The sequence below is a fragment of the Thamnophis elegans genome, chromosome 5 (assembly GCF_009769535.1).
Source record: "Thamnophis elegans isolate rThaEle1 chromosome 5, rThaEle1.pri, whole genome shotgun sequence".
NCBI lineage: Eukaryota > Metazoa > Chordata > Lepidosauria > Squamata > Colubridae > Thamnophis > Thamnophis elegans.
This window is the reverse complement of record NC_045545.1, coordinates 65,748,932-65,771,725: the sequence shown is the minus strand read 5'-3', so window position 1 is coordinate 65,771,725 and position 22,794 is coordinate 65,748,932. Positions and strand designations below refer to the sequence as shown.

Below are 22,794 nucleotides of genomic sequence, written 5' to 3'. Positions count from 1 at the left end.
TTTCCAACTGCTCATTTCTTGTCTTTTTTAAAAAGAAAGTTCTGTTTATTTTATGCTGTTAATTACCTTATGCAAGAAAATAAATATCTACTTTCCCAGCTTACTCTGTACTAATGAATGCCACAATATGGGAAGACCCTTCAGAGAGAAAGAAGAAACATAGTTGATGCAGTATTTTAAACAAATATTCTTACAGAGGAGGAGCAACTAGCATCTGTTCTTCCTCAGGAAACTTTAGAGAAGCAGAAATATAAAAAATCCTAATCATGTCCAGCAGAGAATTTAAAATAAAATTAAACTTTTACATTTCTAGAGCTCTCTGTTCTTAACCCAATTGCTCTACAAAGAACTTTCTACCTTTATTTTGCTAAGAAGGAACCTAGTGATATAAATCAAATACTGTAAATATGTATTTACTAACCAATACGAACTCAACAATGTGATGAGAAGATTGCCAGGTGATAGAGGCAAAATTCAAAATGATAGAATCTAGCTTATATGTGCTTTCCTAAGGCTATAGCATGAAAATGGTAGTATAAATCTCCACCTAATAATGCTTGTCTTTATTTAATTCCTGTAATTCATTCCATGGAAATCACTTTAATATTGCCTATTTTCTCAGCCAACAAACTTTAATCAGCAAATACATTGTAGCTTGCCATATAATACAGCAAACTAAACTTTCCATGTTTAATAATCAATTAAATGCTAAATTGTTATAGTTCCAACCTATTTTTTAAATATCAGATTATCTTTCCTTAGCAGTTCCCAACTTCAGAAAGAAGGGGTCTAAGTTTCAACACCCGGCCAAGGTTTTCACGAGAAGCACTTGGAGACGAGACACGTATATTTAAATGATTCCGATGCTACTCCTTTTGCATATGCAGTTCAAATGCATAAAGCGCAGGAGAGGACTGAATTGAAGAAATAAAGATACATCTTAGAATTTTCACTTCCTTCCAGAAAAGAAAATAGATGGATGAAGACCCAGATAAAATTTCCAGATTGTGGACTGATTGATAGATTGATTGTCAGAGTGCGCACTGTTAGGAATACTAATCTAATGGTTCGGTTGGCAATATATAAATCATATAGCAATGCTGTACCTGTTTCTTTAAATCATACTGTAAAATGTGATTGGTTGCTGTTTTCCTCAATTGACCATAAGAGGGAGCCAGAATGACTGTTAGCTCTCTGTTCGTTAGATGCTGGGCTAATCTGATCTGAGTGCCGTGAGCTATTGTAAGTTTTGCAACTGCTAGCAAACTTTGGAGTTCTGAACTGATTATATGATACTGGACTATGTTATTTGGATTATCCCTTAACTGAAAGACATTGATGACTGACTGTCTTATCTGTGTATGACTGGACTGTTTGATGGCCTCTGATACCTCTATTTCCACAAAAGTAAAATTTAAACTGCAGTGTCTCTGTATGCTGGTTTGTGTGTTCTCCAACACAACTCTCACAATGTTCTCTGAATGTACTCGCTCTCCAACAGGGAGCTTACCTAACACACACAGTGTGACTATTTTGAGACAACCCAGAAGCAAAATACAGTAAACAGAGGTTTGTCTTTCAAATAGTGGTTTATCTACAAGGAATACATACATACCATACGAGGCAATGTCAGGCAATCATCATCAACTATAGCATGGAGAGGCCCTGACAGGGCCTCTCTTATATATACAGCCTCTTAAAGTGATAAGTTAAATAACCCTGCTGACTCATTATCATTGCCTCATCATTTCAGTATTACAGCATTACAACATTACAGCAGCTGGTCAGCTATTAAATGACATGATTGGAATAATATGAATAAATATATTATTCATAATATATAAAAAGGCAGAAAAAGCTTTACTGGCTCAAGTCAAAGAAAACATTACTTGTAAGAACACTTCCACTTACCTTCCGTCCTGTCCCTTATGCACCACAGGCACCCGTTCCTCTCCTGTGAGAGAATTTATGTCTAGCTTGCTAGGATCTTTACAACGCTGCCTTCTCTGTTTAGGCTTTTCTATAAAATTCTGAAAGGAAAAGAAAGAGCAAATATGAGTGAACCCCAAATAATACTGTCCCGCACTGGAATACAAAACTTGCACTTACTGTGCCAAAGCCAGGGATTTCGAGAGTGTAATCAGACTGCTGTCTCAGCCAATCCAGAAGACTCTTGTTTGGAACAATCTTATCTGTCTGGACATTGGTAGCTGGAGCTGTCTGTTGACTTGAGGTAGTTATAACTGGCCCATCTGAATTAGAATTACTTGTGACGGTCTGACCTTCATCTTCCTGAATAACATGAGGAGGAGAAATAAAGAAAAAAAGGTAGTCCTCAGATATAAATTCTAATATTTTACATATGTTTATATGTAGATCTTTACTACGTAAATTACAATTGCTTGTAAGGAAAAAGGGATTTAATCTTTCAAAAACCATATTTGTCTATTTAATCTGGATTAATGACTGACACAGAAACTTTCGGAAATTAGCCCTTCTCTGCCTTCAACATAAGTGCTATTATTTGATCCCACTGAAGCCCAGCAAGTATTAGGATCCCCAATGTTCTTAGATTTATTCTATTAATGTGATAAGACACATTTCAAAAATATCAAATTGCTTTAATGCTTTTATTGGATTTAATATCTAAAGGAAGAAATCTACAGAATAGGGATATGATGCATTAAGTTAGCAGTAGCAGCTGAAAAAGAAAAACAATTTTGGGGAAGAGGGAAAGAAGATAAAATACACACATTTCCTCGTATCTGGAAGCATATGTTATTCTTGGCTATACTGGAATCTATCAAGATATAGAGAATGAAGGATCTTTCACATGTAAGGGGTGGCCAAAAGATTTACAGCACTTTACTATTGCTATGTGTTGCTTGTCAATAATTGGGTTAGACTTTATCATCAAAGCAACAAGGAATAGTACTTTTGAGCTATTGATTAATTTGTCTGAGTTTGTTTTGCTTATAATAAAACTTTCCAGTCTTTAAAATATGTAATATATTGCACTACAACATACAATTATGATTGTTTCTTTGTGTCAATTACTAATTACTATATGACATATCCTCCTGTTTTAGTTATATGGTATTGTGATGATCAGAAAGTATATTGAAAGAGAGAAAATAATCCACACAGTTCAGGTCTAAGACTAAATCCATCAAGCTAAAAGCTCTATAACCTTTTGCCAGGAAAGCCTGTTAAAAAAAATCAAAAATGCACTTCGGATTAGCAGCAGCTAATAGCATATGGTTTTTAATAAAATATGTTCGAGAAAATGCCATCAGACTTTTTCAGATTTTTTGACAACATACATCTAACACAGCTGTCCTCCTACAGAAAAGCCTGGGGAATTCAAACTTGAAGTAACTAATCAAAAGCAGGCAACTGCCACCTCCTCAGGTGAGTTCCTAAAAGAAAGGAGTCCCGTCCATTAGGTTTAGTTCTTTTGCCTTCATTCCAGGAAGAGATCCCTCAGTTAAGCAAGAAGTATCATCCAACCTGCAGAAGGATTGGAGAATTGGAAGGAAATCTCTATCTAGAAAAAAATGGAGCTAGATGCAAATTAGGCTTGGTTAAAAATATTGTATCATGGATTAATGTGAGGTGTTTCCCTGTATCTTAATAATCTTATTTTAGACTGAGAATATGTCTAGATATAGGGATTCACGTCTGGAGTTTAGCTGTGAATTAAAGCAGGATTCATGAGATTTTATGTTTCTCCATTGTCCTAATTCTCATTTAGGTGCTTAACCTTGATCTACACAACCGTATCTTCTGAAACCACTAGTCTCATTCTGATGGCGAATTTAGCTTACATTTCAGCCACTCTACTAGCCACAAAAGAAAGAAAACTAGAAGCGGAACAAATTTTCCAATTTTATTCCTCCCAATATTATAGAGTAATTTTCTCTGTAAGAGAGAGAGGTGACAGTGGCCAAAAGTACTGTCTCCACATTCAGGATTGGGGAAAGAGTATAATAGTAGGGATTATGGGACAGGGGCCTTGGGATCCTTGATTCAGGAAGCCAGAAGGATTTAGTTGTTTACTGTGATGGATTTTTAAAAACTTCCCTTTCTGCCGAGTGTAGGCCTCCAAAGCAGCTTTCAACAATCGAAGTCAGAAAATCTCCAAAGGGTGTACAATTGTCCAGGGGAAATTTGGTCCATTGTCCAAAGAAAACTGAAAATACAAATGAGTATAGGGATTTGTACTCACGGGCAGCCCTGTCTGGAGGCTTCTCTCCTTCAAAGTATCAGGTCAATCCCTTCCACATTTTTTCCTCCTACCCCGTCGTCTTCTGATAGCAGCATCATCTCTTCGCAAGCTTCCATTGACAATCTGCCCTGTGACAGGATGAATAAGCCCTGCTTGAAGGATTCCAGACAAGTCCATGCCAAGGGAGCCCTGCAGAGCATTCACAGTCCCTAGCTTAGGTATATTTGTGCTCATGGAAAATGGAGTGCTGCTTGCTGAAGTTCCATCTGGCACTCTTGAGAGATCTACTGCATCTCGCCAGCCATTTAACACAGCTGAAGGGTGGGAGTGGGATGCTGCAAGCTGATCAAGACTCCGGTGCTTGGCATCTCTCTCCATTTCAAATTCATATGATTGCCGGTGCTTGGATTCATCTTTGACAAAGGTGGGAGCCAAAAAAGTTTCCTGTGGTTAAAGCCAGAGCCAGAAAGGTCACTTTTTATGATTAGTGGTATACAAAATGTACAGCTGCAGAATCTATGGCACCTCTTTACAAAAGGGATACCTCCATGCCCGTAACAATTAGAAAAGTTCACTTCTGCTCTCCATTATTCCCTCCTTTGCTGAAAATATTAAAAACATTGTCTGAAGAAGAAACAATCTCTCCTAGAGTTGTAGTGTCACATTCAAATGTAATTTAAATTAAAAGCTAGTTGGATTAGTTAAAAGTTAAATTAAAATTAACAAAGTCTTCGTCTTATATTTTCCCAACTTATTCAAGGAACTCCCTTACAATTTTTTTCTATAAGCCTTAAAGAGATGCAACTTCTCACTAAGGAGTTATATCACTAACTGGATATTTGGACCACTGATAATAATCAATAAATAATGTGAATGAGATCTCTTTGGGAGACCACATTAATGGTCTTCATCGCCTGCCACATAACCTTGATACACCAAAGATATTAGCACATAGTAAGTACAATGAAATAGGAAATATGCAATAGTTTTCTCTATAGGAACAGGAGTCTGAAATATGATACAAATAACTTTTAATAGAATGGATAGCCAAGCTTACCTTTGGGAGTTGTGTCGCTAACATTCCATTGCTGAAACTGGATTCAGAGACTTCTGGTTCAGTATAGCCACTCCTATTGCAAGTACTGCTGACTAAGGCAGGAGTGGGCATCATATATGGTATGTCAAAAGATTGACTGGAAGAAGGCCACTTTCCCTTTAAGATTGCATGACAGATGTTGTCAATACGGTTAATGATCACTCGATCCTGCCAAAGAATAGATATTCTTCGTTTAGTTGTATACGTTGGCATACCCCCATAATGCTCAGGAAAACTAAAATTAGTGAACAAACTCAACCTAAGACTCCTTTTCAAATAGGATGTTGAGAGATTGATTGGCCTGTGTATTTACTATTCTGTTTATCAAGAATATCATCACGCTCCAGGCCTGGGAATGCAGACACATAGTTACTCTTATGAATACAGTACATACCATATCAGGAACCTATGCATTAAATATCTGAGAGATTGCACACTAAAAAGGAAGCATGAGATTATTAGTTTATATCTATAAAGTATGTCAACAACCACGGTTACTCCAATGTGATACTCTCTGGAACTGCATTTTAGGAGGAGGGAATCAAGATGGGGAGGCAAATAAAAGAAAATATGGTAGATACTATGAAGGAAGGTTGCCACAGAATGTTACTGATTGAATGGCCAACGATGAAATGAGATCAACATTTCTGTCTTTTTAAAAATAATATCTGCATTAAAATATATATGTTTCAAAGGAGAAATGTCCCAACCATTATAAATATGTAAAGCAGGAAACTAGTACTACATACATTCACAAAGGAAAGGAGCTGTGATCTTGACTGTTGGACCCCTCCAAAGGATGATTATGCCATTAGAATCACACGTACAAAACATTTCTACTTTGTATATTAAAACACACAAATACCTATAGAAAGTAATGTTCATGTCTATCAAAATACAGTATAACATAAGTAGCATGACAGAAGAATGTTCAATTTACAGAAATTAATCAGAGCTACATAGAAAATGTAGTTTCTTATTAATTGGCACCTGCCTGTATGAAATATAGAAATAAAGAAAACTCTATAATGGCTTCTGCAGCTTAGAATGATCTGTGAATCTAGTCAACAAGACAATTCACAGATAACGGAAGACTCATTAAAATAATTCCTCTTTTCTAATGAGGGGGACACCATTTTTCCCCTCGATTTCACCCCCTTAGAGTATGCCATATGATTCCAGATGTTGTTGATGTGCGGAAAAAATCTTGAGAAGATATGGGAAGTTGCTCTCAGTTCTCACTGAGCATTGATCTAAATCCTTCATTTATGCATACTGAAACTACAAAGTTACCTTGGGCCACTCTGAGAAAGAGTAGAGTGTCTTCTCCTGTAAAAGCTGAGCTATGGTAGGCGCCCGAACATCATGAAGGTCATCACTCTCTCCAGGAACAGCAAATGCAGAGCTCTTACTTTCATCTTCAGAAAACTTCTCAAAGCCATCTAGAGTTTTTTTAAAAAAAGCAGTTTTGAAATTACTACATTGATGACTCTCAACAAATGACTGAAATAAAAGATACTTAGATGTCAGTTGCAGTATTCACTATTTCGGAGCTTTCTGCACTCCTAAAATAGCACTTAGGGTTTTTTTGTTGAATAAATAAAAGCAAAGTCATTTTTTTCATATTTTTCACAATTACATCTTTGTATTTTGTTTGAGTGATGATTAAAATTGATATGGCTACAATGTTAAAAAAGGAAAAACCTTACATGGGGTGCACTGATGTAACTTTTTCATGATTGCTTTAAATAGTATCCTAGAGAGTTACAATTAATTAGCAATCATAGCTACACTGTTTTCTTTTTTTTTAATGGAGTAGAAAACTCCGTTTACTAATTTCTATTTTTCTGTTTTAGTTTATTTTAATTAACAATAAATGGGAAGCCGTGATGCCGCAAAGTGTCAAGCTGTAGCATCATCCTTACTGATGTGAACATTTCTAGTCCAACATATGCCCAAATTGAAAAAATGTAAAGAATTGAAATATTCCTTCATAATAATCTACCTTGATTTTGACTTATTCCATCCCTCTTGTCTAGGTCTTGGTGTTCACACTCTTCTTCTTCTCTCTTTATTTCGTTCTCATAAAGAGATTGAGTAACAGGACTATCTCTCTTCTCCTCAGAATCATCTCCCCAGAGGTCTCCTTCCATGCAAACCGGGTGTTGCTTAAGGAGTTCCACTTGAATTGCTGAAGCCTGGCTTCTTGCAGAGTGATGGTAGTGGTGGTGACAGGTCTGAATCTCCTGCAAGCCTGGGGTGTGCTCCTCAAGGCTTTCACACTCAGCTTGATCATCTTCACCCATCCCTGGCTCACTATCACATTTGGATGCTGCCAGCTCACTTGAGACTGATTCAACCAGGATCTTATTCCTTTCCTCCATTAATGCATCCAGGGTGGTGAGAATACATGAATTGTGTTTCTGTTCCTCCTGTGTTCTACATTTGGCTTCTCCTCTATCTTTCCCAATGTCGGTTACTGTTTCCAGATGATCTTCCTCTTCCTCTTCTTCCTCCTCCTCCTCTTCCTCTTCACTATGGCTTTGACTCTGCATTAATTTCTCCTCCAAACTATTTTCATGCAATAAGCCCATCAATCTCTTCTCAGGTTGTACTTTGATGTCAAAATTATGAAGACTTGGACCATAGACCCCTATGCTCAGAACACTCTCCACACCATCTCTTTCAAATGGAACTGCTTTTGGGCTCATATACTGACTTTCCATATGCTGAAGGGCATTACAGGTTTCCTGAGCAAAACTCTCGGAAGGCTTTGCCTTCCTTCTCTGAAAGCTCCTGTCCTAGATTTTGACCTTCTAACTGATCACTGCCAAATTGCAAATGATCCAGTAGGTGGACCTCTCGTATGGTCTCAGCATCACAACTAGAGAGGTCTTCATCCCCATCTGTTTTGCCCTCTGCCACTTTGGTAGCATTGCTGCTGATGTCTGTGCAGCTAGGGCTGTCACGAGCAAAAGAACTGTGCTCACTATTGCAGGCCTTCTCATCATACATCATGCATGACAAAGAGTCAGGCAAAGAACTCTCATCATAGTTAGCGGAAATCATACTTCGGACCTTAGACATGAAATTTTCACAGCTGCCATCCTGAGAGGCATTTTCAGCCTGCAAAAGATCATTCCTGAGATCATGAGCTTAGCACAGTTTTCTGTTTCTGCCTCTGCTGATGCTGCTTTCTTTCTTCTGCTTGATTATACAAAGGCGAGTAATATAGTTTAGAATTTGCTTGGTGGTGACAGCATAAGTGTTCTTCTCCAAGGAGCCCTGTCCTTTTATTCTGAGCGTAATTTCTGTAAGCATCCAGAAACGACAACTGTGGATCATTCATTATGTAATAGTCTGTGCGATTCAGTCCGTGCTTTGCCGTACCAATTAGCAGGTCCCGATCATGTTTGCCGCATTCCCACCAAACAGGGAGGTATAGGCTTGGGCGGCAAAGTTTGAGTCTTTCATGTAACTGTGGACACCTCAACACTTGCTCACGGATCTTCCGCAAGAGTTCAATTCGATACAGCGTCCTTGCAGCACGTTCCTCTGTGATGGGTTCCACATAAATATTGGGATCTGTTGGGCCTATACAAATAAATATAAAGGTACAATAGATAAAACCAGAACCAATGAGAGAGAGAAAGTAAGAGGGAGGGAGGGAGAAAGAGATGCTGTAGCAGAATAGTTTTAAATTAAATCAAAGTGAAATAAATTTTCTGTGTCAGGATAGTTGATACTGACTCTAGTGTTCAAAGCTGTAGCGTAAGATGACAGTGAGGGGGAAAAAAGTTCAGAAAAAGGAAGATGGCTTATAGCCTGGGATGCCCTGATACATATATTGGGGCCATTCCGGTTCACATCAGCTTAGACAAAGAGAGGACTAGCATCTGTTATGAGTTGTTTTGGAATAGTTTTGCCATGTGAAATCACTCAAGCCCCTATATATAAACAAAATCTTTCAAATAATTGATAGATATATCACTTTCTAAGAGCACTATACCTGGAGATCTCCCCTTATTTTATCTCCATAACAAAACCCTGTGAAGCAGATCATACTGAGAGAAAGTGGCTGTTCAGAAGGGAGTTTCTTTGACTGAGAGTGGGCTGAGTCCTAGTCTCTTCAATCCTAGCCTCCATGGTCATTTCAAGGCCTCTCTTAGTAATAATGGTCTCCTTGGATTTTTAGAGCTTTCAATCTGAAGATGAAACTACATTGGAATCCTTGAAATAGCAATAGCAGAGACTTATATACCACTTACAGTGCCTTACAGCCCTCTCTAAGTGGTCAGCATATTGCCCCAACAATCTGGGTCCTCATTTCTATCCACCTTGGAAGGATGGAAGGATGAGTCAACCTTGAGCCGGTGAGATTTGAACTGACAACCACAGCTAGCAGTCAGCTGAAGTAACCTGAAGTACTGCATTCTAACCACTTGCGCCACCTCGGCTCTCAATGGATGGAAAACGTATTTACAGCAAAAGAGAGAGACACTTTGAAGACTAAAGATACTCAGAAGCTATGATAATGTAATGGTATAAAGAATGACATGGAAGAAATCTTAAGCAGGAAACACTAAACAGCAACCCCTGAATATTTCTTACTCACCATCATCTTTCCAGTGGGGCAACCGACAAACATTTTTACACATAGCAACAAAGTTATAGAAATATTTTTCTAAACTTTCGTCAGTTTTCTTCTCCAAGCGTGAAATGGATCGGAATTGAGTCCAATCAAAGACTTTCTTTTCTGGCTCATAAATGACTCCAAATGAGGAGACTGTGCGATAGAAATCTGCTTGCTCTCTTCTGGTCCATCTGAAGAATGCATGAGGAATACAAATAAATATATCAAAATTGCATTTTCATCCCAATACTTATTATTATTTATTACATTTATATATCATTCCACTCCCAGAAATTCTTCCATGGTTGCAGTTTGGAATTAATTTTGATTATGAAAGAAGTCTATGTGCTGAAAACAGCTTAGTATGGACAATTATGAAGAACATGGCCCTGTCACACAATCCATAGGGCAGTTTCTCAATATAATCCCAGTTTATTAAAACATGAATACCAGGTTTCTTCCTTAAATATTAATCAGAAAGGCATCTTTTATCTTCTATAAAACCATATGTATGAAGAAATACCTTGCTTTTCCATGGGCAAAGGAGGGAATACATTACTGAAGAAGGACAAAGCTTAAGGTTCGTTTGTTTGTTTGTTTAATAACCAGCAGTCACTATGGCAACTAGTGTAAAATAAATTAATAATCTTGTTTGGGTCTGACATTCCTATAATTTCTTTTCAAATTCATCTTGGCTTCCAGGTTTGTGCAGGAGGCCTTCAGGTCCAAAACGGGGCACCTTTTTCCCCGCTATCTAGTTCTAAGATTAGTGTGGAGAACAGATCATGTTTTAAAGTCATAATTATGCAGAAACATTGAAAATTCAAATGGGTTCACAAATTTTAAGCATGACTGTAATCCTTGAATTTTCATTAAGTTTGAAGCTAAGAAAATGGGGAAGAATGCCATGCAACTGTTCAAGTGACTATCCTATGTTTGCAAGTTCAAAGCTGGGAGAATGCCAATAACCTGCCAGAAAGAGATACCACATGATCACAATAAGCATATTTAGAATATAAGTATTAAAACATGCGCAGTCTATATTGCAGATTTACATTATACCAAAATCTAAAGTCAAAATATGAATTCAGATGTCTAATTGTACAGTAGTATCCGCATGATTACAATCAAAATGAAAAGCCAGAGAATAGGAAGCAGTTGTTCAGAATTAGCAATATCCGAATAAACTTAAGACTGATTTTTACAGTTTACTCTGTTACCTCTTCTGTATTTCATTGTTCATAGGGTCCATTTCATTGGCTCTCCTAATCATTTCCTCTTGGAGCCAATGGCCATGCTTACAAGTTCCAATAACATCAGGTCTAGGCAGCAGTTCTTTGCGGTTGCAACGCTGATAGATAGTGACTAGACGCCGAAGTCTGGCTGTGAGAGCAGATGACACAGGCCAGCTGGATTTGTCTGGGTCGGAGCCATCCTGGGCTTCAAACATCAGCAAGGTTATTAGTATTTAACACAACCTAAAGAATCCTTTCACTGACATCCTCTATTCACTTAGATATATTGGAATATATAGCCTGATGCAGCATATTCATATGAACTCTGATTTACTTAACCCTATTAATCCAATTTCCTGAATTCCCTTGACACACAGAATTATAATTAAATGACTAAGTTTTCACAAGCTAAAATATGCTTCATTTATTTATAGCTGAGTATGTCTTGAAGGCAATAATCACTGTTTGCACTAATCCTTAGTTCTGTGGTTGTGACAGGCACTCACATTCTTTTTGAGTCCTTCAATGTTTAAACACTCCTTAACAATAAGAGTTCCACAATGGAGTCAATTGTCCTTTGGTAGAGATGGTCAACTAGAGACAGGCAGCCATCTCTTGTGGATGATTTCTCTTGAGGGCTAGACTTCATGGCCTAAAACAAATGTCTTCATCCAACTCTATGATTGCATTATTTTGTTTGTTTTGCTCTTCTCAGTCTCTTTCATAATAATAGTAACAAAAATTGAAGGTGAATGATAAAAAAAATTGCACAAAGATAGGTATGCATAAATGGAATAAAGCAAGCTAGATCTTAAATTGCAAACTACTTTGCAAACAATTTATTAACATTGCCAGCTGCGCTCAGTTGTACACCACTTTCAAAGATTGTAAAGCACCATTTGTTCTAAGCCATTTTAAGTATTCAAAGGAAAGAGAAATGAAAGCATTTGAAGAAGCAGCTAATATTTAGAGAAATAGGTCTCCAATATTACTGAGTTTTTCCATAATGATATTTGAATTATATTTTTATGGTAGGCATTTTATAGGCAATAGTTACACTAGAAAAGCTAACAAACTGCTATTTGAGCCAAAAAAATTATTTTAAAGAACATTCAGATGCACAGCCTCACCTGCCACATTATCATCCTTCTTCTCAGGAACTGGACCACAAGTATCAGAAATTTCCTATGGAAAGACAAACTGCTGTCAATAAAATGCAATTTAGACAGGGGGGGGCGGAGCCTGTTGCCGAGGAGGGCTCAACCGAGCTCCTCTCAGAGATCTGGTCTGTATATCTAAATAAGATCATAGATATCACCCCTTTTTGGCTAAGAAAGGGGCAGGGAGTAGCTCTGTGTGCTAGGGTCTATTCGTAATTCACAGCCTTTCTCTTTTTTTTTGGCTGTGGACAGAGATTAGATCCAGCGTGAGCGGAGCTTTTATCTCCAGCCAGTTCTTCTCAGCTGCCTTTTTTGCAGCCCCAGACAGGCGAGCCCCCCCCCCCAGGACAAAGCAAAGTTGTTTGAAGCTATGATTAATACGGGCGGGTCCCACCCCTGTGAGATTTATGCTTTTATTACTATCTTAAACACCAGCACCATTGTCTTAGAGGCTTCTTTGTTTAAACGGACTTCAAAATGGCGATTTCTCCTCGTTGGTGACTGATAGGGGATGTACTTAGCCGGTTTTACCTCCTGCAGACTGCTCCTTAACAAAATAAAATTTTTTTTTGGAAACAGGAGGGGAGCGAAAGCGCTGTTTATTTGTTTATTTATAATGGCACCCAGGTCAAAATCGAAGCGTTTCTCTACAAATGTGCCTAAAGAATCTAAAGAATCTATACTGGAATCGCAGCCCTTGTCTCCTACGCCCTCTACTGGAGAATTTTTAACACAGGAATTTTTCTTTCAATGCTTAATGATTTTAAACAAGAAATTAAGGAATTTGTATTGGAGCTATATGATGATTTAAAGTCTAAAATTGACCAAATGAAGGCGAATACGTTTGCAGCCGTGTCTGCCCTGTCAGATTATTCTGCTGAATAGAGAATAAATTGGAAAGCTTGGAGGAGGCTAATTTTAATTTGACTACTAATATTCAAATATTACAACAAAAATTAGAGACACTCAAGAACAGCTCGTGATGATAAACTTTAATAAGAAGGCATTCGCAATAAGAGTCAGAGGATTCCGCGAAAAGGAGCGAGAGAATCTGAACAGACCTTTGTTGAAGCCTTCAGCCATGCAGTGGGAAGCCCGGGACTTAACTTTGATTGGCAGATTCGGAAAATCTATCGCCAGAACTCGTTGGTAGCGGAACAGCGACAGCTCCCGAGGGACATAATTATATATTTTTCCACAAAAGAATCCAGAAACGCGATTATGCAAAAGTTTCATAATAATAGTTTGCGAGTTGATGACCAGGACTTGATTGTCTTCAAAGAAATACCTTTCCAGATGTTGAGAGCAAGAAGAGACTATGCTTTTTTAACTAAAGAGCTTAGAAATCAACAGATTCAATATAGATGGGAGGCCCCAGCCGGCATTACGGTCACATTTGAGAATCAAAGACTTTGTCTTAACTCTGTTTCGGAGGCTCGAGATTTCTATTACAAGACTTTGAAGGCGGGGGACTTCCTGATTCACTTGGAAAAGAGGAGAGACAAGCTGAAGGAGAAGGCATGCAACAGACCACATGGCTGCAAGATGGAGGGGGTAGCCTTTCCTCCCTCGGAGAAGCAGAAGAGCGGAGATCAAGGATTTAGACATTTTAAAATATTTGCCAAAGTTGTGGACTGAATGGGGGTTTGCGACCTCTCTCCGGTAGAAAAAGCGGAAACTTATTGGTGGGGTGATACTGATTGTATATATGTAAAATGAATGCGGAATGATTTATGTTGTTTAAATTCTGTTAGAAGGGATTACTTTAAAACAGAAGGTAAACTGATTCTTGTTGAAAGTATTATTTGAATATGCGGAATGATCCATGCTATTTAATTTTTATTAGAAGGGAAAGCTTGGTGAAATTATTTTGAGTTAGATTTTAAATTAATGTCTGCATAAATTTGATAGTGGTAAATATCAGAGAAGCAGGGATGAGGGTAAAATGCATGCGGAATGATTTACGTATATTGGTGGGTGATATTGAATGTATATATGTAAAAGGATGCAAAATGATTTATGTTGTTTAAATTTTGTTAGAAGGGAAAGCTGGACGAGATTATTTTTTAAAACAGAAGGTTAACTGATTCTTGTTGAAAGTATTATTTGAATATGTGGAATGATCCATGCTATTTAATTCTTATTAGAAGGGAAAGTTTGGTGAAATTATTTTGAGCTAGATCTTAAACTAATGTCTGCATAAATTTGATAGTGGTAAATATCAGACAAGCAAGGGATGAGGGTAAAATGCATGCGGAATGATTTACGTTGTTTAAATCCTATTAGAAGGGAAAGCCGGTCGGGATCATCTTAAGATAGAATGTAAACTGATTTTTGTGTAAAGTAATACGTGATCCACGCTGCTTAAATTTTACTGAGAAGGGAAAGTTTGGTTAGATTATTTTGAATTACTGTTTGAAAATAAGGTCAAGAAAGATTATTTACGCTGTTTAAATCCTATTAGAAGGGAAAGTTTGATTATTCTTCTGTAAAGTAATATTTGAATATGTGGAATGATCCACGCTGCTTAAATTTTACTAGAAGGGATTATTTTTGAGCTAGATTGTATATTGATGTCTATACAAATTTGTATAAATATTTATCTGAATACAAGGTTAAGGAAGAGGAACGGGAGAGTCTACAGGAGGTTGGGGTAAATAACAAAGAAGTAAGAGACGAGAATAAAATATAGATAGAATGACTTACACTATTTAAGCATAGATAAAGATGGGGGGGCTGAGCTTAACACAAAGAGTTCTTTTTCTTTTTTTTCCTTTTTCTTTTTTCTTTTCTTTCTTTTTTCTTGTTTTTCTTCCTTTAATATATTACTTTTATTTTTAATCCATACGAACACAAGATACTTTAGATAGAAGGCAGTGCCAGGTGTGGGCCCCGGGAAGTCGGGAGGATTAGGGATGGGGATTTATGGGGGGTGGGTGGGTGGGTGTTAACATAGTCTCAATAAGAACAAGAATGCACTTATATACGGTTGTTTTTTTTTTCCTTTTTTTTTCTCTTTTCTTTCTTTATATTTTTTTTCCTTGGTTTATTTTACTTTTTATCAGATTAAACAACACTTGAATAAAGGCATACACCAAGGAGGGAGGTAGAGGGAAAGAAGAGGGAGGAGTAAGGAAGGAGTAAGGGGAATGTAAGGAGGGTGTGTTGGGAGTAAGGGGAGAAGGAAGGTTTGAGGGGAAAGGGAAGTAGGAGGGGAGTGTTAGAGGGAGGAAAGGAAAGTTGGAGGGGGTAGATGGGGTGTATGGAGGATGGAAGTGTCAGGTGGGGTTGTGAATGATGAGTTGTGTTTTCTTTTTTATTTTGTTTTATTTTTTTATTTTTATTTTTTCTTATAGCAAATACCCTGTATATAAGTGATTGTAAAATGGAATGTGAAAATGAATAAAATATATTTAAAAAATAAAAAAAAATAAAATGCAATTTAAATCCTGGCAAATAGGACAGATTTGAGCACACAAAACAAGTAATTAATTATTATTTTTTCATTATTTTTTTCATTTTATTAGCATTTATAGGCCGCCCTTTTCCCTGAGGGGACTCAGGGCGGCTTACAATGATAGGGGAAGGGAGTGCAGGACAAAACACAAAAAGAAAATGTGAATAAAAATAATTAGCAATAAAAACCCAACATTCATTCAACATTCGGGAGGGGCGAGAGTAAAGTCTTATCCCCAGGCCTGACGGGATAGCCAGATCTTGAGGGCTGTGTGGAAGGCCTGGACGGTGGTGAGGGTGCGGATATCCACGGGGAGATTGTTCCATAGCGTCGGGGCTGCAACTGAGAAGGCTCTCCTCCGCGTAGTCGCCAGTCGGCACTGACTGGCGGATGGAATTCGGAGGAGGCCTACTCTATGCGATCTGATGGGATGAAGGGAGGTAATCGGCAGAAGGCGGTCTCTCAAATAGCCAGATCCACTACCATGGAGCGCTTTATAGGTGGTAAGAAGGACCTTGAAGTGCACCCGGAGACCAACAGGTTGCCAGTGCAGCTCACGGAGGATCGGTGTTATGTGGGCGAACCGTGGTGCGCCCACAATCACTCGCGCGGCTGCGTTTTGGACTAGCTGAAGTCGCCGGATGCTCTTCAAGGGCAGCCCCATGTAGAGCACATTGCAGTATTCCAGCCTACAGATCACAAGGGCTCGAGTGACTGTTGTGAGGGCCTCCCGGTTCAGGTAGGGCCGCAACTGGCGCACCAGGCGAACCTGGGCAAATGCCCCCCTGGTCACAGCTGATAAGTGGTGGTCGAAACTCAGCTGTGGGTCCAGGAGGACTCCCAAGTTGCGGACCCTGTCTGAGGGGTATAAATTTTGACCCCCCAGCCTGAGCGATGGAACGTCAGCCAAATTGTTGGGAGGAAAACACAACAGCCACTCGGTCTTGTCCGGGTTGAGTACCAGTTTGTTAGCTCTCATCCAGTCAATTAGGGACTGATATGTTGTTTCATTTCTATAGATTAGAAATGCTGAGTAGGAAGCTGGGAAGTGAAATCTCAATTCCTTTAGAGCAGTGGTTCCCAAACTTGGCAACTTTAAGACTTGTGGACTTCAACTCCCAGAATTCTCCAGCCAGCTCTGCTCTGCTGGCTGGAGAATTCTGGGAGTTGAAGTCCACAAGTCTTAAAGTTGCCAAGTTTGGGAACCACTGCTTTAGAGAATGCAGAGCTGAGAAAACTGGCTACATCTCTTAAAATATGCAGGAAGAAATACAATCTATATCACTTTCATTACTGTATATGGGGTAAAGATACTATTACGAATCTGCTTGAAAACCATGTTAAGGTCAAGATGATTCAGAATAAAATGGCTAAAGGTGATACTTGTTTTTTCAAATTGCAAAACAACTTTAAAACAGAAAACAGGTAGAATGAGCAATCCACTTTCTGCCTTGGACTTACCTCCTGTTTCTCTACTCCAGCAAGTCTATCTGCACTGCTCTCTTCTTTGTCTGTATTTCCTCTGAGAAAAAGAATCCAACATGAAATTAATCTATAGAAACTTTGCAAGTCAAAGCCATTCTAATAAAGCTCTCCAAATGCAAATATCACTGAGGTAATAACTGTGTTGGCTCCTTTATTCCTGCTATACATATGAATCTGCTTTATAGAGAAATTTATGTAACTTGTATGCAGTGCATACACTATTCCATCCCCATGTTTTTGCAGTCTTAATGTGACAAAAACACTAACAATTATTGCTATTTAATTTTTAAAGATTATGACTCTATATGTGTATGCAAAGCTCTAAGTAAATAGATGGAAAAGAGGACAAATAATGTAAAGGAGATTTTACTATGAGTCCTAACAGTATTTCAAGGAATGCTCATTTGTCGGAGGATTGAAAAAATGAAATAATATACTTAAAATATTTTAAATGTATTATACGTATAACTAGAACATATATGCAATATATATTACAAAATTTGAATCAGTAATAATTATCTATGAAAAGATCACTGGTGATGGTGGAAACTACAGGGAGATAGGAAAAGTAAAGCACAGGGAAAATTGATAGGTAAGCACTCAGGGCACAGGCCATTTGGGGGTGGGGGCGGGGGTGGAAGCACACTAATATTGCCTGACTTGTGCCATAAAATTCCTTTAGATTTAGTTTCAACTGAAACCCAGAACAACTAACATGTTCCAAGGTCTTGTGTGGTTGAACTACAGACCATCCAAAAAGGTTTGGCAGAACTTTTGAAACACAGTGTAGTTGTTTCAGATTCAAGACAAAATGTTTTCTGTTTTGTACATACCCTTATGCGCTAACTGTATTAGAAGTACAAACTCTCAGGCAACTCTACTCCTGTGACGGTTCTCCCTGCCCAGTTTGACTTACCGTTCTGGAGCATCCTGTACTCCATCAGTGACATTCTGCTCCGCACACAGCAGTTTCTCATCTGGCATGCCCACTTTCTCAAGAAAACACAGAGCTGGGTCAGCTCGCATTGCATTGTACCGTTCATAACCTAATAAAATAATTAAAACAGTTAAGTATTATCCAAAGAACAACTTAAAGCCATACTACTACTCCCTTAACAACCACATAAACAAAAAAAGTAAGAGCAGAATGACCAATTTCTTTATAGGATTCAGTGTCATTTCTGTTTGTATATGTGAATCTCGAAAACCTATAGAAACCAAACAGGATTTCAAATAGGTCAACCATGTAAGACAAGAAAATTTATGAAATATTATATTTAAAAACATTTTTGAGATTCAGAGACATGTAGGGGTAGTTCTTAATTAACGACAGTAATTGGGACTGGAATTTTCATCCCTAAGTGATGTGGTCATAAAGCACAAATTCAAGTGAATGTCAAGTGACTACTTCACTTAGCAATGGCTATCCCAGTTGTTTTGGTTGTCATTATACACTGAATCTCACTGTTCATTAGAAAAGGATCCATCCCAATCCAATCCATTTCAGCATTGGTTCCTCCCAGTCCTGAGCCTCAGTGAGATAGCAGACTGCTTCCTCTTGAATTCCCCATGCCACCTATGCCCTTTTTCCTAACCATACCTGTTCTCAATACCCAGACCTGCCTGCCACCACACGTTACACCATATACCACTATTGCACCAGCTGGGACCTTCTTTCACCCTAGTGCATCTGGGGCTTCTCCTGCACCTCATCCAGGGTCTCCGTTCATGCCATACCCAGGAAATCCATTTGCAGTAGGCTTACATTCCTACTCCACCTGGGGTCTTAACAAAAGAAGCCTGGTATGTAAAAGAAGGCTCCAGCTAGGTGATAGGACAACTGGCAGCAGCGGGTAGGCAAAGAGCCAAAAAAGGCACTCATAAATGGGAATGAGAATTTGACCCAAATTTTGTTCATGTGAACAGAAAGGAGCTTCAACAGCCAGAACAGCCAATCATAAGTCCTTTAGTTCAGCACTATCATAATTGCTGGTTGCTGAACTAATAGACATAAGTAAGGACTACCTGTACTGAACTAAATCACAATCCAGGTAATGCATCACTCACACACCTTCTTTTTCACAATCTGAATATATAATACATATAATCACATATTATTACTTTACTTTGGTCAAATTGTACAGGAGCTGCTGCAGCCTACTGTTCATGTTTCCTCAGAGGTCCAACAAATTTAATGAAGCCAATTCACTGGTAGGTGTTCATAAGATTTCCCTCAGAAAAGAATTTGATCCTTGTTTAGGCATCTAATATATACTAATGTGCATGAGCAGCACAACTCATAAAACTAGCGTGTCTTTTTTTAGGCTTTCATGGAAGCCTGAAAAGAGAGGTGGCAGGAGGGAATGCTGCATTTGCACCAGTAATGAAATATTTCCTCCAAAGCATTTTATATAAGAGAAATGTCTATGAAAGGTCCATCCCACATGAAAGGAAATACCATGTTTAAAAACTCCAATGAGGAGGGATTTATCTGCATCAGCATTCCACCAGTCCACAGGAATCTCCACATAGTCAATGTCTGGCAGCAAGACATCTAAATCTCTGCAAAGGATAAAGCATATTTCAACAGTCATAAACAGGTCTGGGCACATATTTAAATTACTTTTGTAAAAGGTTTACCTTAAATAATGTTAAGAAAAAGGACCTAATGAAATCTGTGTAAAAGAATGATATGAAACCACTGTAAAAAGCTGTGCTGTATTACCAGCTCTGATAATTATTCATTAATCTAGCATTTGGCTTCTAATGTCTACTTTAAAGTGGGTATTTTTATAAGTATACTCAAACTGGACTATGTGGCATCATTTTAAATTAGATTCTAAAAGATGCTCAGAGCACATCTACCTACAACTCTTTAAAATAGCTGCAACTCTTCTCATTGATATCAATTGCAAAATTTGGGGGAAAGTCATAGATGCTTTAAAGAACTGCACAAATCATACTTGAGGAACCATCTCACCCCTATGAGACAGGCTGCCCCGCCCATGTCGGCAGAGAAGGCATGTTGTGGATCCCATCAGTCAAGGAATTCCATCTGATGGGGATCAGAAAAAGAGCCTTCTCTGCTGTGCCCCAACCCTTTGGAACATCTTGTCCTCAAAATGAGTTTGACTCCCACTCTCTTGGCCTTTGACAAAACGTGAAGACCTGGCTCTGCCAGTTGGCTTGAAGCCCCAATGGGAGAGTATCACATTGGAGGTAGTTGATCAACTAATAGCAACTCCCCTCTCGCTCCCCCATACATTCTACTCCTTTTCCCCCATCTTTTAATTTTAGTTATAATTTGTATTTTATTATAATTTTATTGTGATTTTACACATTTGTAGATCTATATTTATGGCTTTATTTTGATGTTGTTAGCTACCCAGAGTCGCTTTGCAACAAAATGAGCAGCAAACAAATTTAATAAATAAAATAATAAGTAAAATAAATATCTGTGAACCCACTTAATTCAAAGAGGTTGCTTCAGTTGATGGTGGTATATTTTTTAAATCAAAACTGATGGGGTTAATAATTAACTAATAAGTATATATTAATGCTAACATTATTTCCCCTAGTAGCATTTTACTAGAGGAATAATTGAATCAACAGAATTTCAGCACTTTTCATATACCAATCACATATACCTAATGTTACACTATGAAAGGGGCAACTGTCACTCAAAAGAAAACCAATAGGTGTAAATCAAATTTGTTTATATTTGGTTCAGTTAATTTTTCTGTTATAATCTTGGAATACTTTGGTAATAGGTAAAATTAATACTTTTCATTACAGTACTATTATAGTATTTTTTTGCAAATTTCAAAGCAGTACTACTTTTGTTTAATATTATTTACTCTGCTAAAAAACTGGATTCATATGTCATGTTATATTTTAATGTGGTTTGTTTGAATTTGGCTTGTTATCTGAACCCATCACTGTGGTTCAGAATAACCATAGTGGTTGTAAATCATTATTTAGCACTTAGTAATGTCTAAATCTAACACATCATAATTAAACAATAACTTATACAATATATGAACTCAGAGAAATACTATAGACTGCATGCATGTAGTTTGCTCTAAACTCTGTGTATGTGTGTTCATTCATTCATTCTCTTTTAACTGAGAGCATATTCAATATATATATATATATGCATTCAGAGTCCTACAGTTCCCTGCTAAGTGTTAAACTTATGCACATGCAAGAACTGCAATCCAAGCACATGCTGTCTATACTTCCAATATTGTGACTATAACACAACAGATTATAAAGCAAAACTCCAGAAGGCTAATGTAACATACTTGGCAGGGGTTCCTTCAAAGGCTTTATCAGCTGCCTCCCCCAGCACTTCAGCTTTCAAGTAATAGAGCATCCGTACTCTCAACAGCACTCTGCCAAAAGGAAAAGCAGAAGGTAACTCAGACAGTAAATCTGAGTTTCAACATGCTTTCCAGACCCACTTTAAGTTTACAGGATGTGTTGCCTTGTTTGTTGGCAATGGGGACTGCTATGATGCCATTCAAAGTTAGCACCATGGGAACCAAATGCCATTCTTCTAGAAAATAATCTTCAAAAAGCTGGTATTGGTGAATAAGAAGTAAGAGATAGCTCACTTGCAGATGAAATTCATTATCATAAAAATCTAATTGGCTGTAAGATTACTGGGCGGTGTTAAATAATAACCAAGTAAGTAAACCAGCCAATAGCAGTAGATAATCTAAATGAGACCATAACACCCAATAAGTGTGAATAAAAATATTTTAAAATTATACATGAGTTAAGGAAATGATAAGGAACTAGATGCTATAAGCAATGAAATTAAGAATAATATCCAGAAAGCTAAAAGCATGGTGCTTATTAACATCTCTTAATATCTACTTACTGATGCATGTCCTCCCCCTCACACCCCACATGCTTGCTCCATGGGGCAATTTATAGTACTTACATCAGTTGTTGAGATGCAAGTATTTAATGGCAACATTTGTGTGACATCACTGTATTTATGTCATTAATTTGGCATGACTTTGGTTTGATGCAGATGTCACTGCATCTTAATTATATTTGGGACATAGGAGATTACAGACTTCTATCATGTCTTCTGCACACAAGAGAAGTTACTAAATTTTTCAAATTGCAAAATGGCTCATAAAAACCTTAGAAATATCCACAAGGTTTTTACAATATTTGTTCCATGTAAACATGCCTTTTAATTTTTAGAGAAAAAGAGAAAAGAGTAATTTATACATTGGAAAGCCCTGCCCAAAATCTGGGCCAATTTGTTTTGGTTATAAATGCATGGACTGTGTTCCTAGTCCCATATGTTCTGGAAAAGAATGTGTGTTAAAAAGGAAAACAACAATAGCAATTAAAATGTTATCATCTATTCTCTAGAGCTTGTTAGCCAATTTCCATGGATCTATCTCACGGAATACATTTTTAAATACAAGCACCAATTCACGAGCCACTTCTAAGTTTCAAGACTGGCTTAGAATTTAGA

General features: G+C 37.8%; 2 protein-coding genes across 3 annotated transcripts in view; both read right to left on the bottom strand.

Annotated features, from left to right (window-relative positions):
• Window positions 1-1,974: 1,974 nt before the first annotated feature.
• On the bottom strand, window positions 1,975-8,183 carry LOC116509158 (chromodomain-helicase-DNA-binding protein 6-like). The gene is made up of 6 exons (XM_032218153.1): window positions 7,330-8,183; window positions 6,618-6,766; window positions 5,286-5,492; window positions 4,229-4,672; window positions 2,110-2,292; window positions 1,975-2,030 (listed from the first exon to the last, which is right to left on the bottom strand). The coding sequence occupies exons 1-4, from the start codon at window positions 8,048-8,050 to the stop codon at window positions 4,271-4,273; spliced, it is 1,479 nt and encodes a 492-aa protein (XP_032074044.1). The 5' UTR covers window positions 8,051-8,183; the 3' UTR covers window positions 1,975-2,030; window positions 2,110-2,292; window positions 4,229-4,270.
• A 95-nt stretch (window positions 8,184-8,278) lies between these two features.
• Window positions 8,279-22,794, bottom strand: part of CHD6 (chromodomain helicase DNA binding protein 6) — a 115,093-nt gene continuing 100,577 nt past the window's right edge. The window contains exons 26-33 of one of the 2 annotated variants that reach the window (XM_032218151.1): window positions 21,599-21,688; window positions 19,753-19,856; window positions 18,211-18,340; window positions 17,271-17,331; window positions 12,323-12,377; window positions 11,178-11,397; window positions 9,940-10,148; window positions 8,279-8,918 (exon numbers count right to left, since the gene is read on the bottom strand). In XM_032218151.1, the coding sequence (XP_032074042.1) occupies window positions 8,473-8,918; window positions 9,940-10,148; window positions 11,178-11,397; window positions 12,323-12,377; window positions 17,271-17,331; window positions 18,211-18,340; window positions 19,753-19,856; window positions 21,599-21,688 (1,315 nt within the window). In that variant the 3' untranslated portion in view covers window positions 8,279-8,472. Of the gene's footprint in view, window positions 8,919-9,939; window positions 10,149-11,177; window positions 11,398-12,322; window positions 12,378-17,270; window positions 17,332-18,210; window positions 18,341-19,752; window positions 19,857-21,598; window positions 21,689-22,794 lie in introns of those variants that run through there. The other variant, XM_032218152.1, reaches the window with a different exon arrangement.

Bases quoted from the DNA above. Each gene is read 5' to 3' on its own strand.
- LOC116509158 (XM_032218153.1), bottom strand. From the start codon at position 8,050: ATGGAAAGTCAGTATATGAGCCCAAAAGCAGTTCCATTTGAAAGAGAT. The intron at 5,493-6,617 runs GTAACTTTGTAG...ATTCTTTGGCAG, and splicing joins CTTTCTCAGAGTGGCCCAAG to GATCGAGTGATCATTAACCG. The intron at 4,673-5,285 runs GTAAGCTTGGCT...CTTTAACCACAG, and splicing joins TAGCGACACAACTCCCAAAG to GAAACTTTTTTGGCTCCCAC.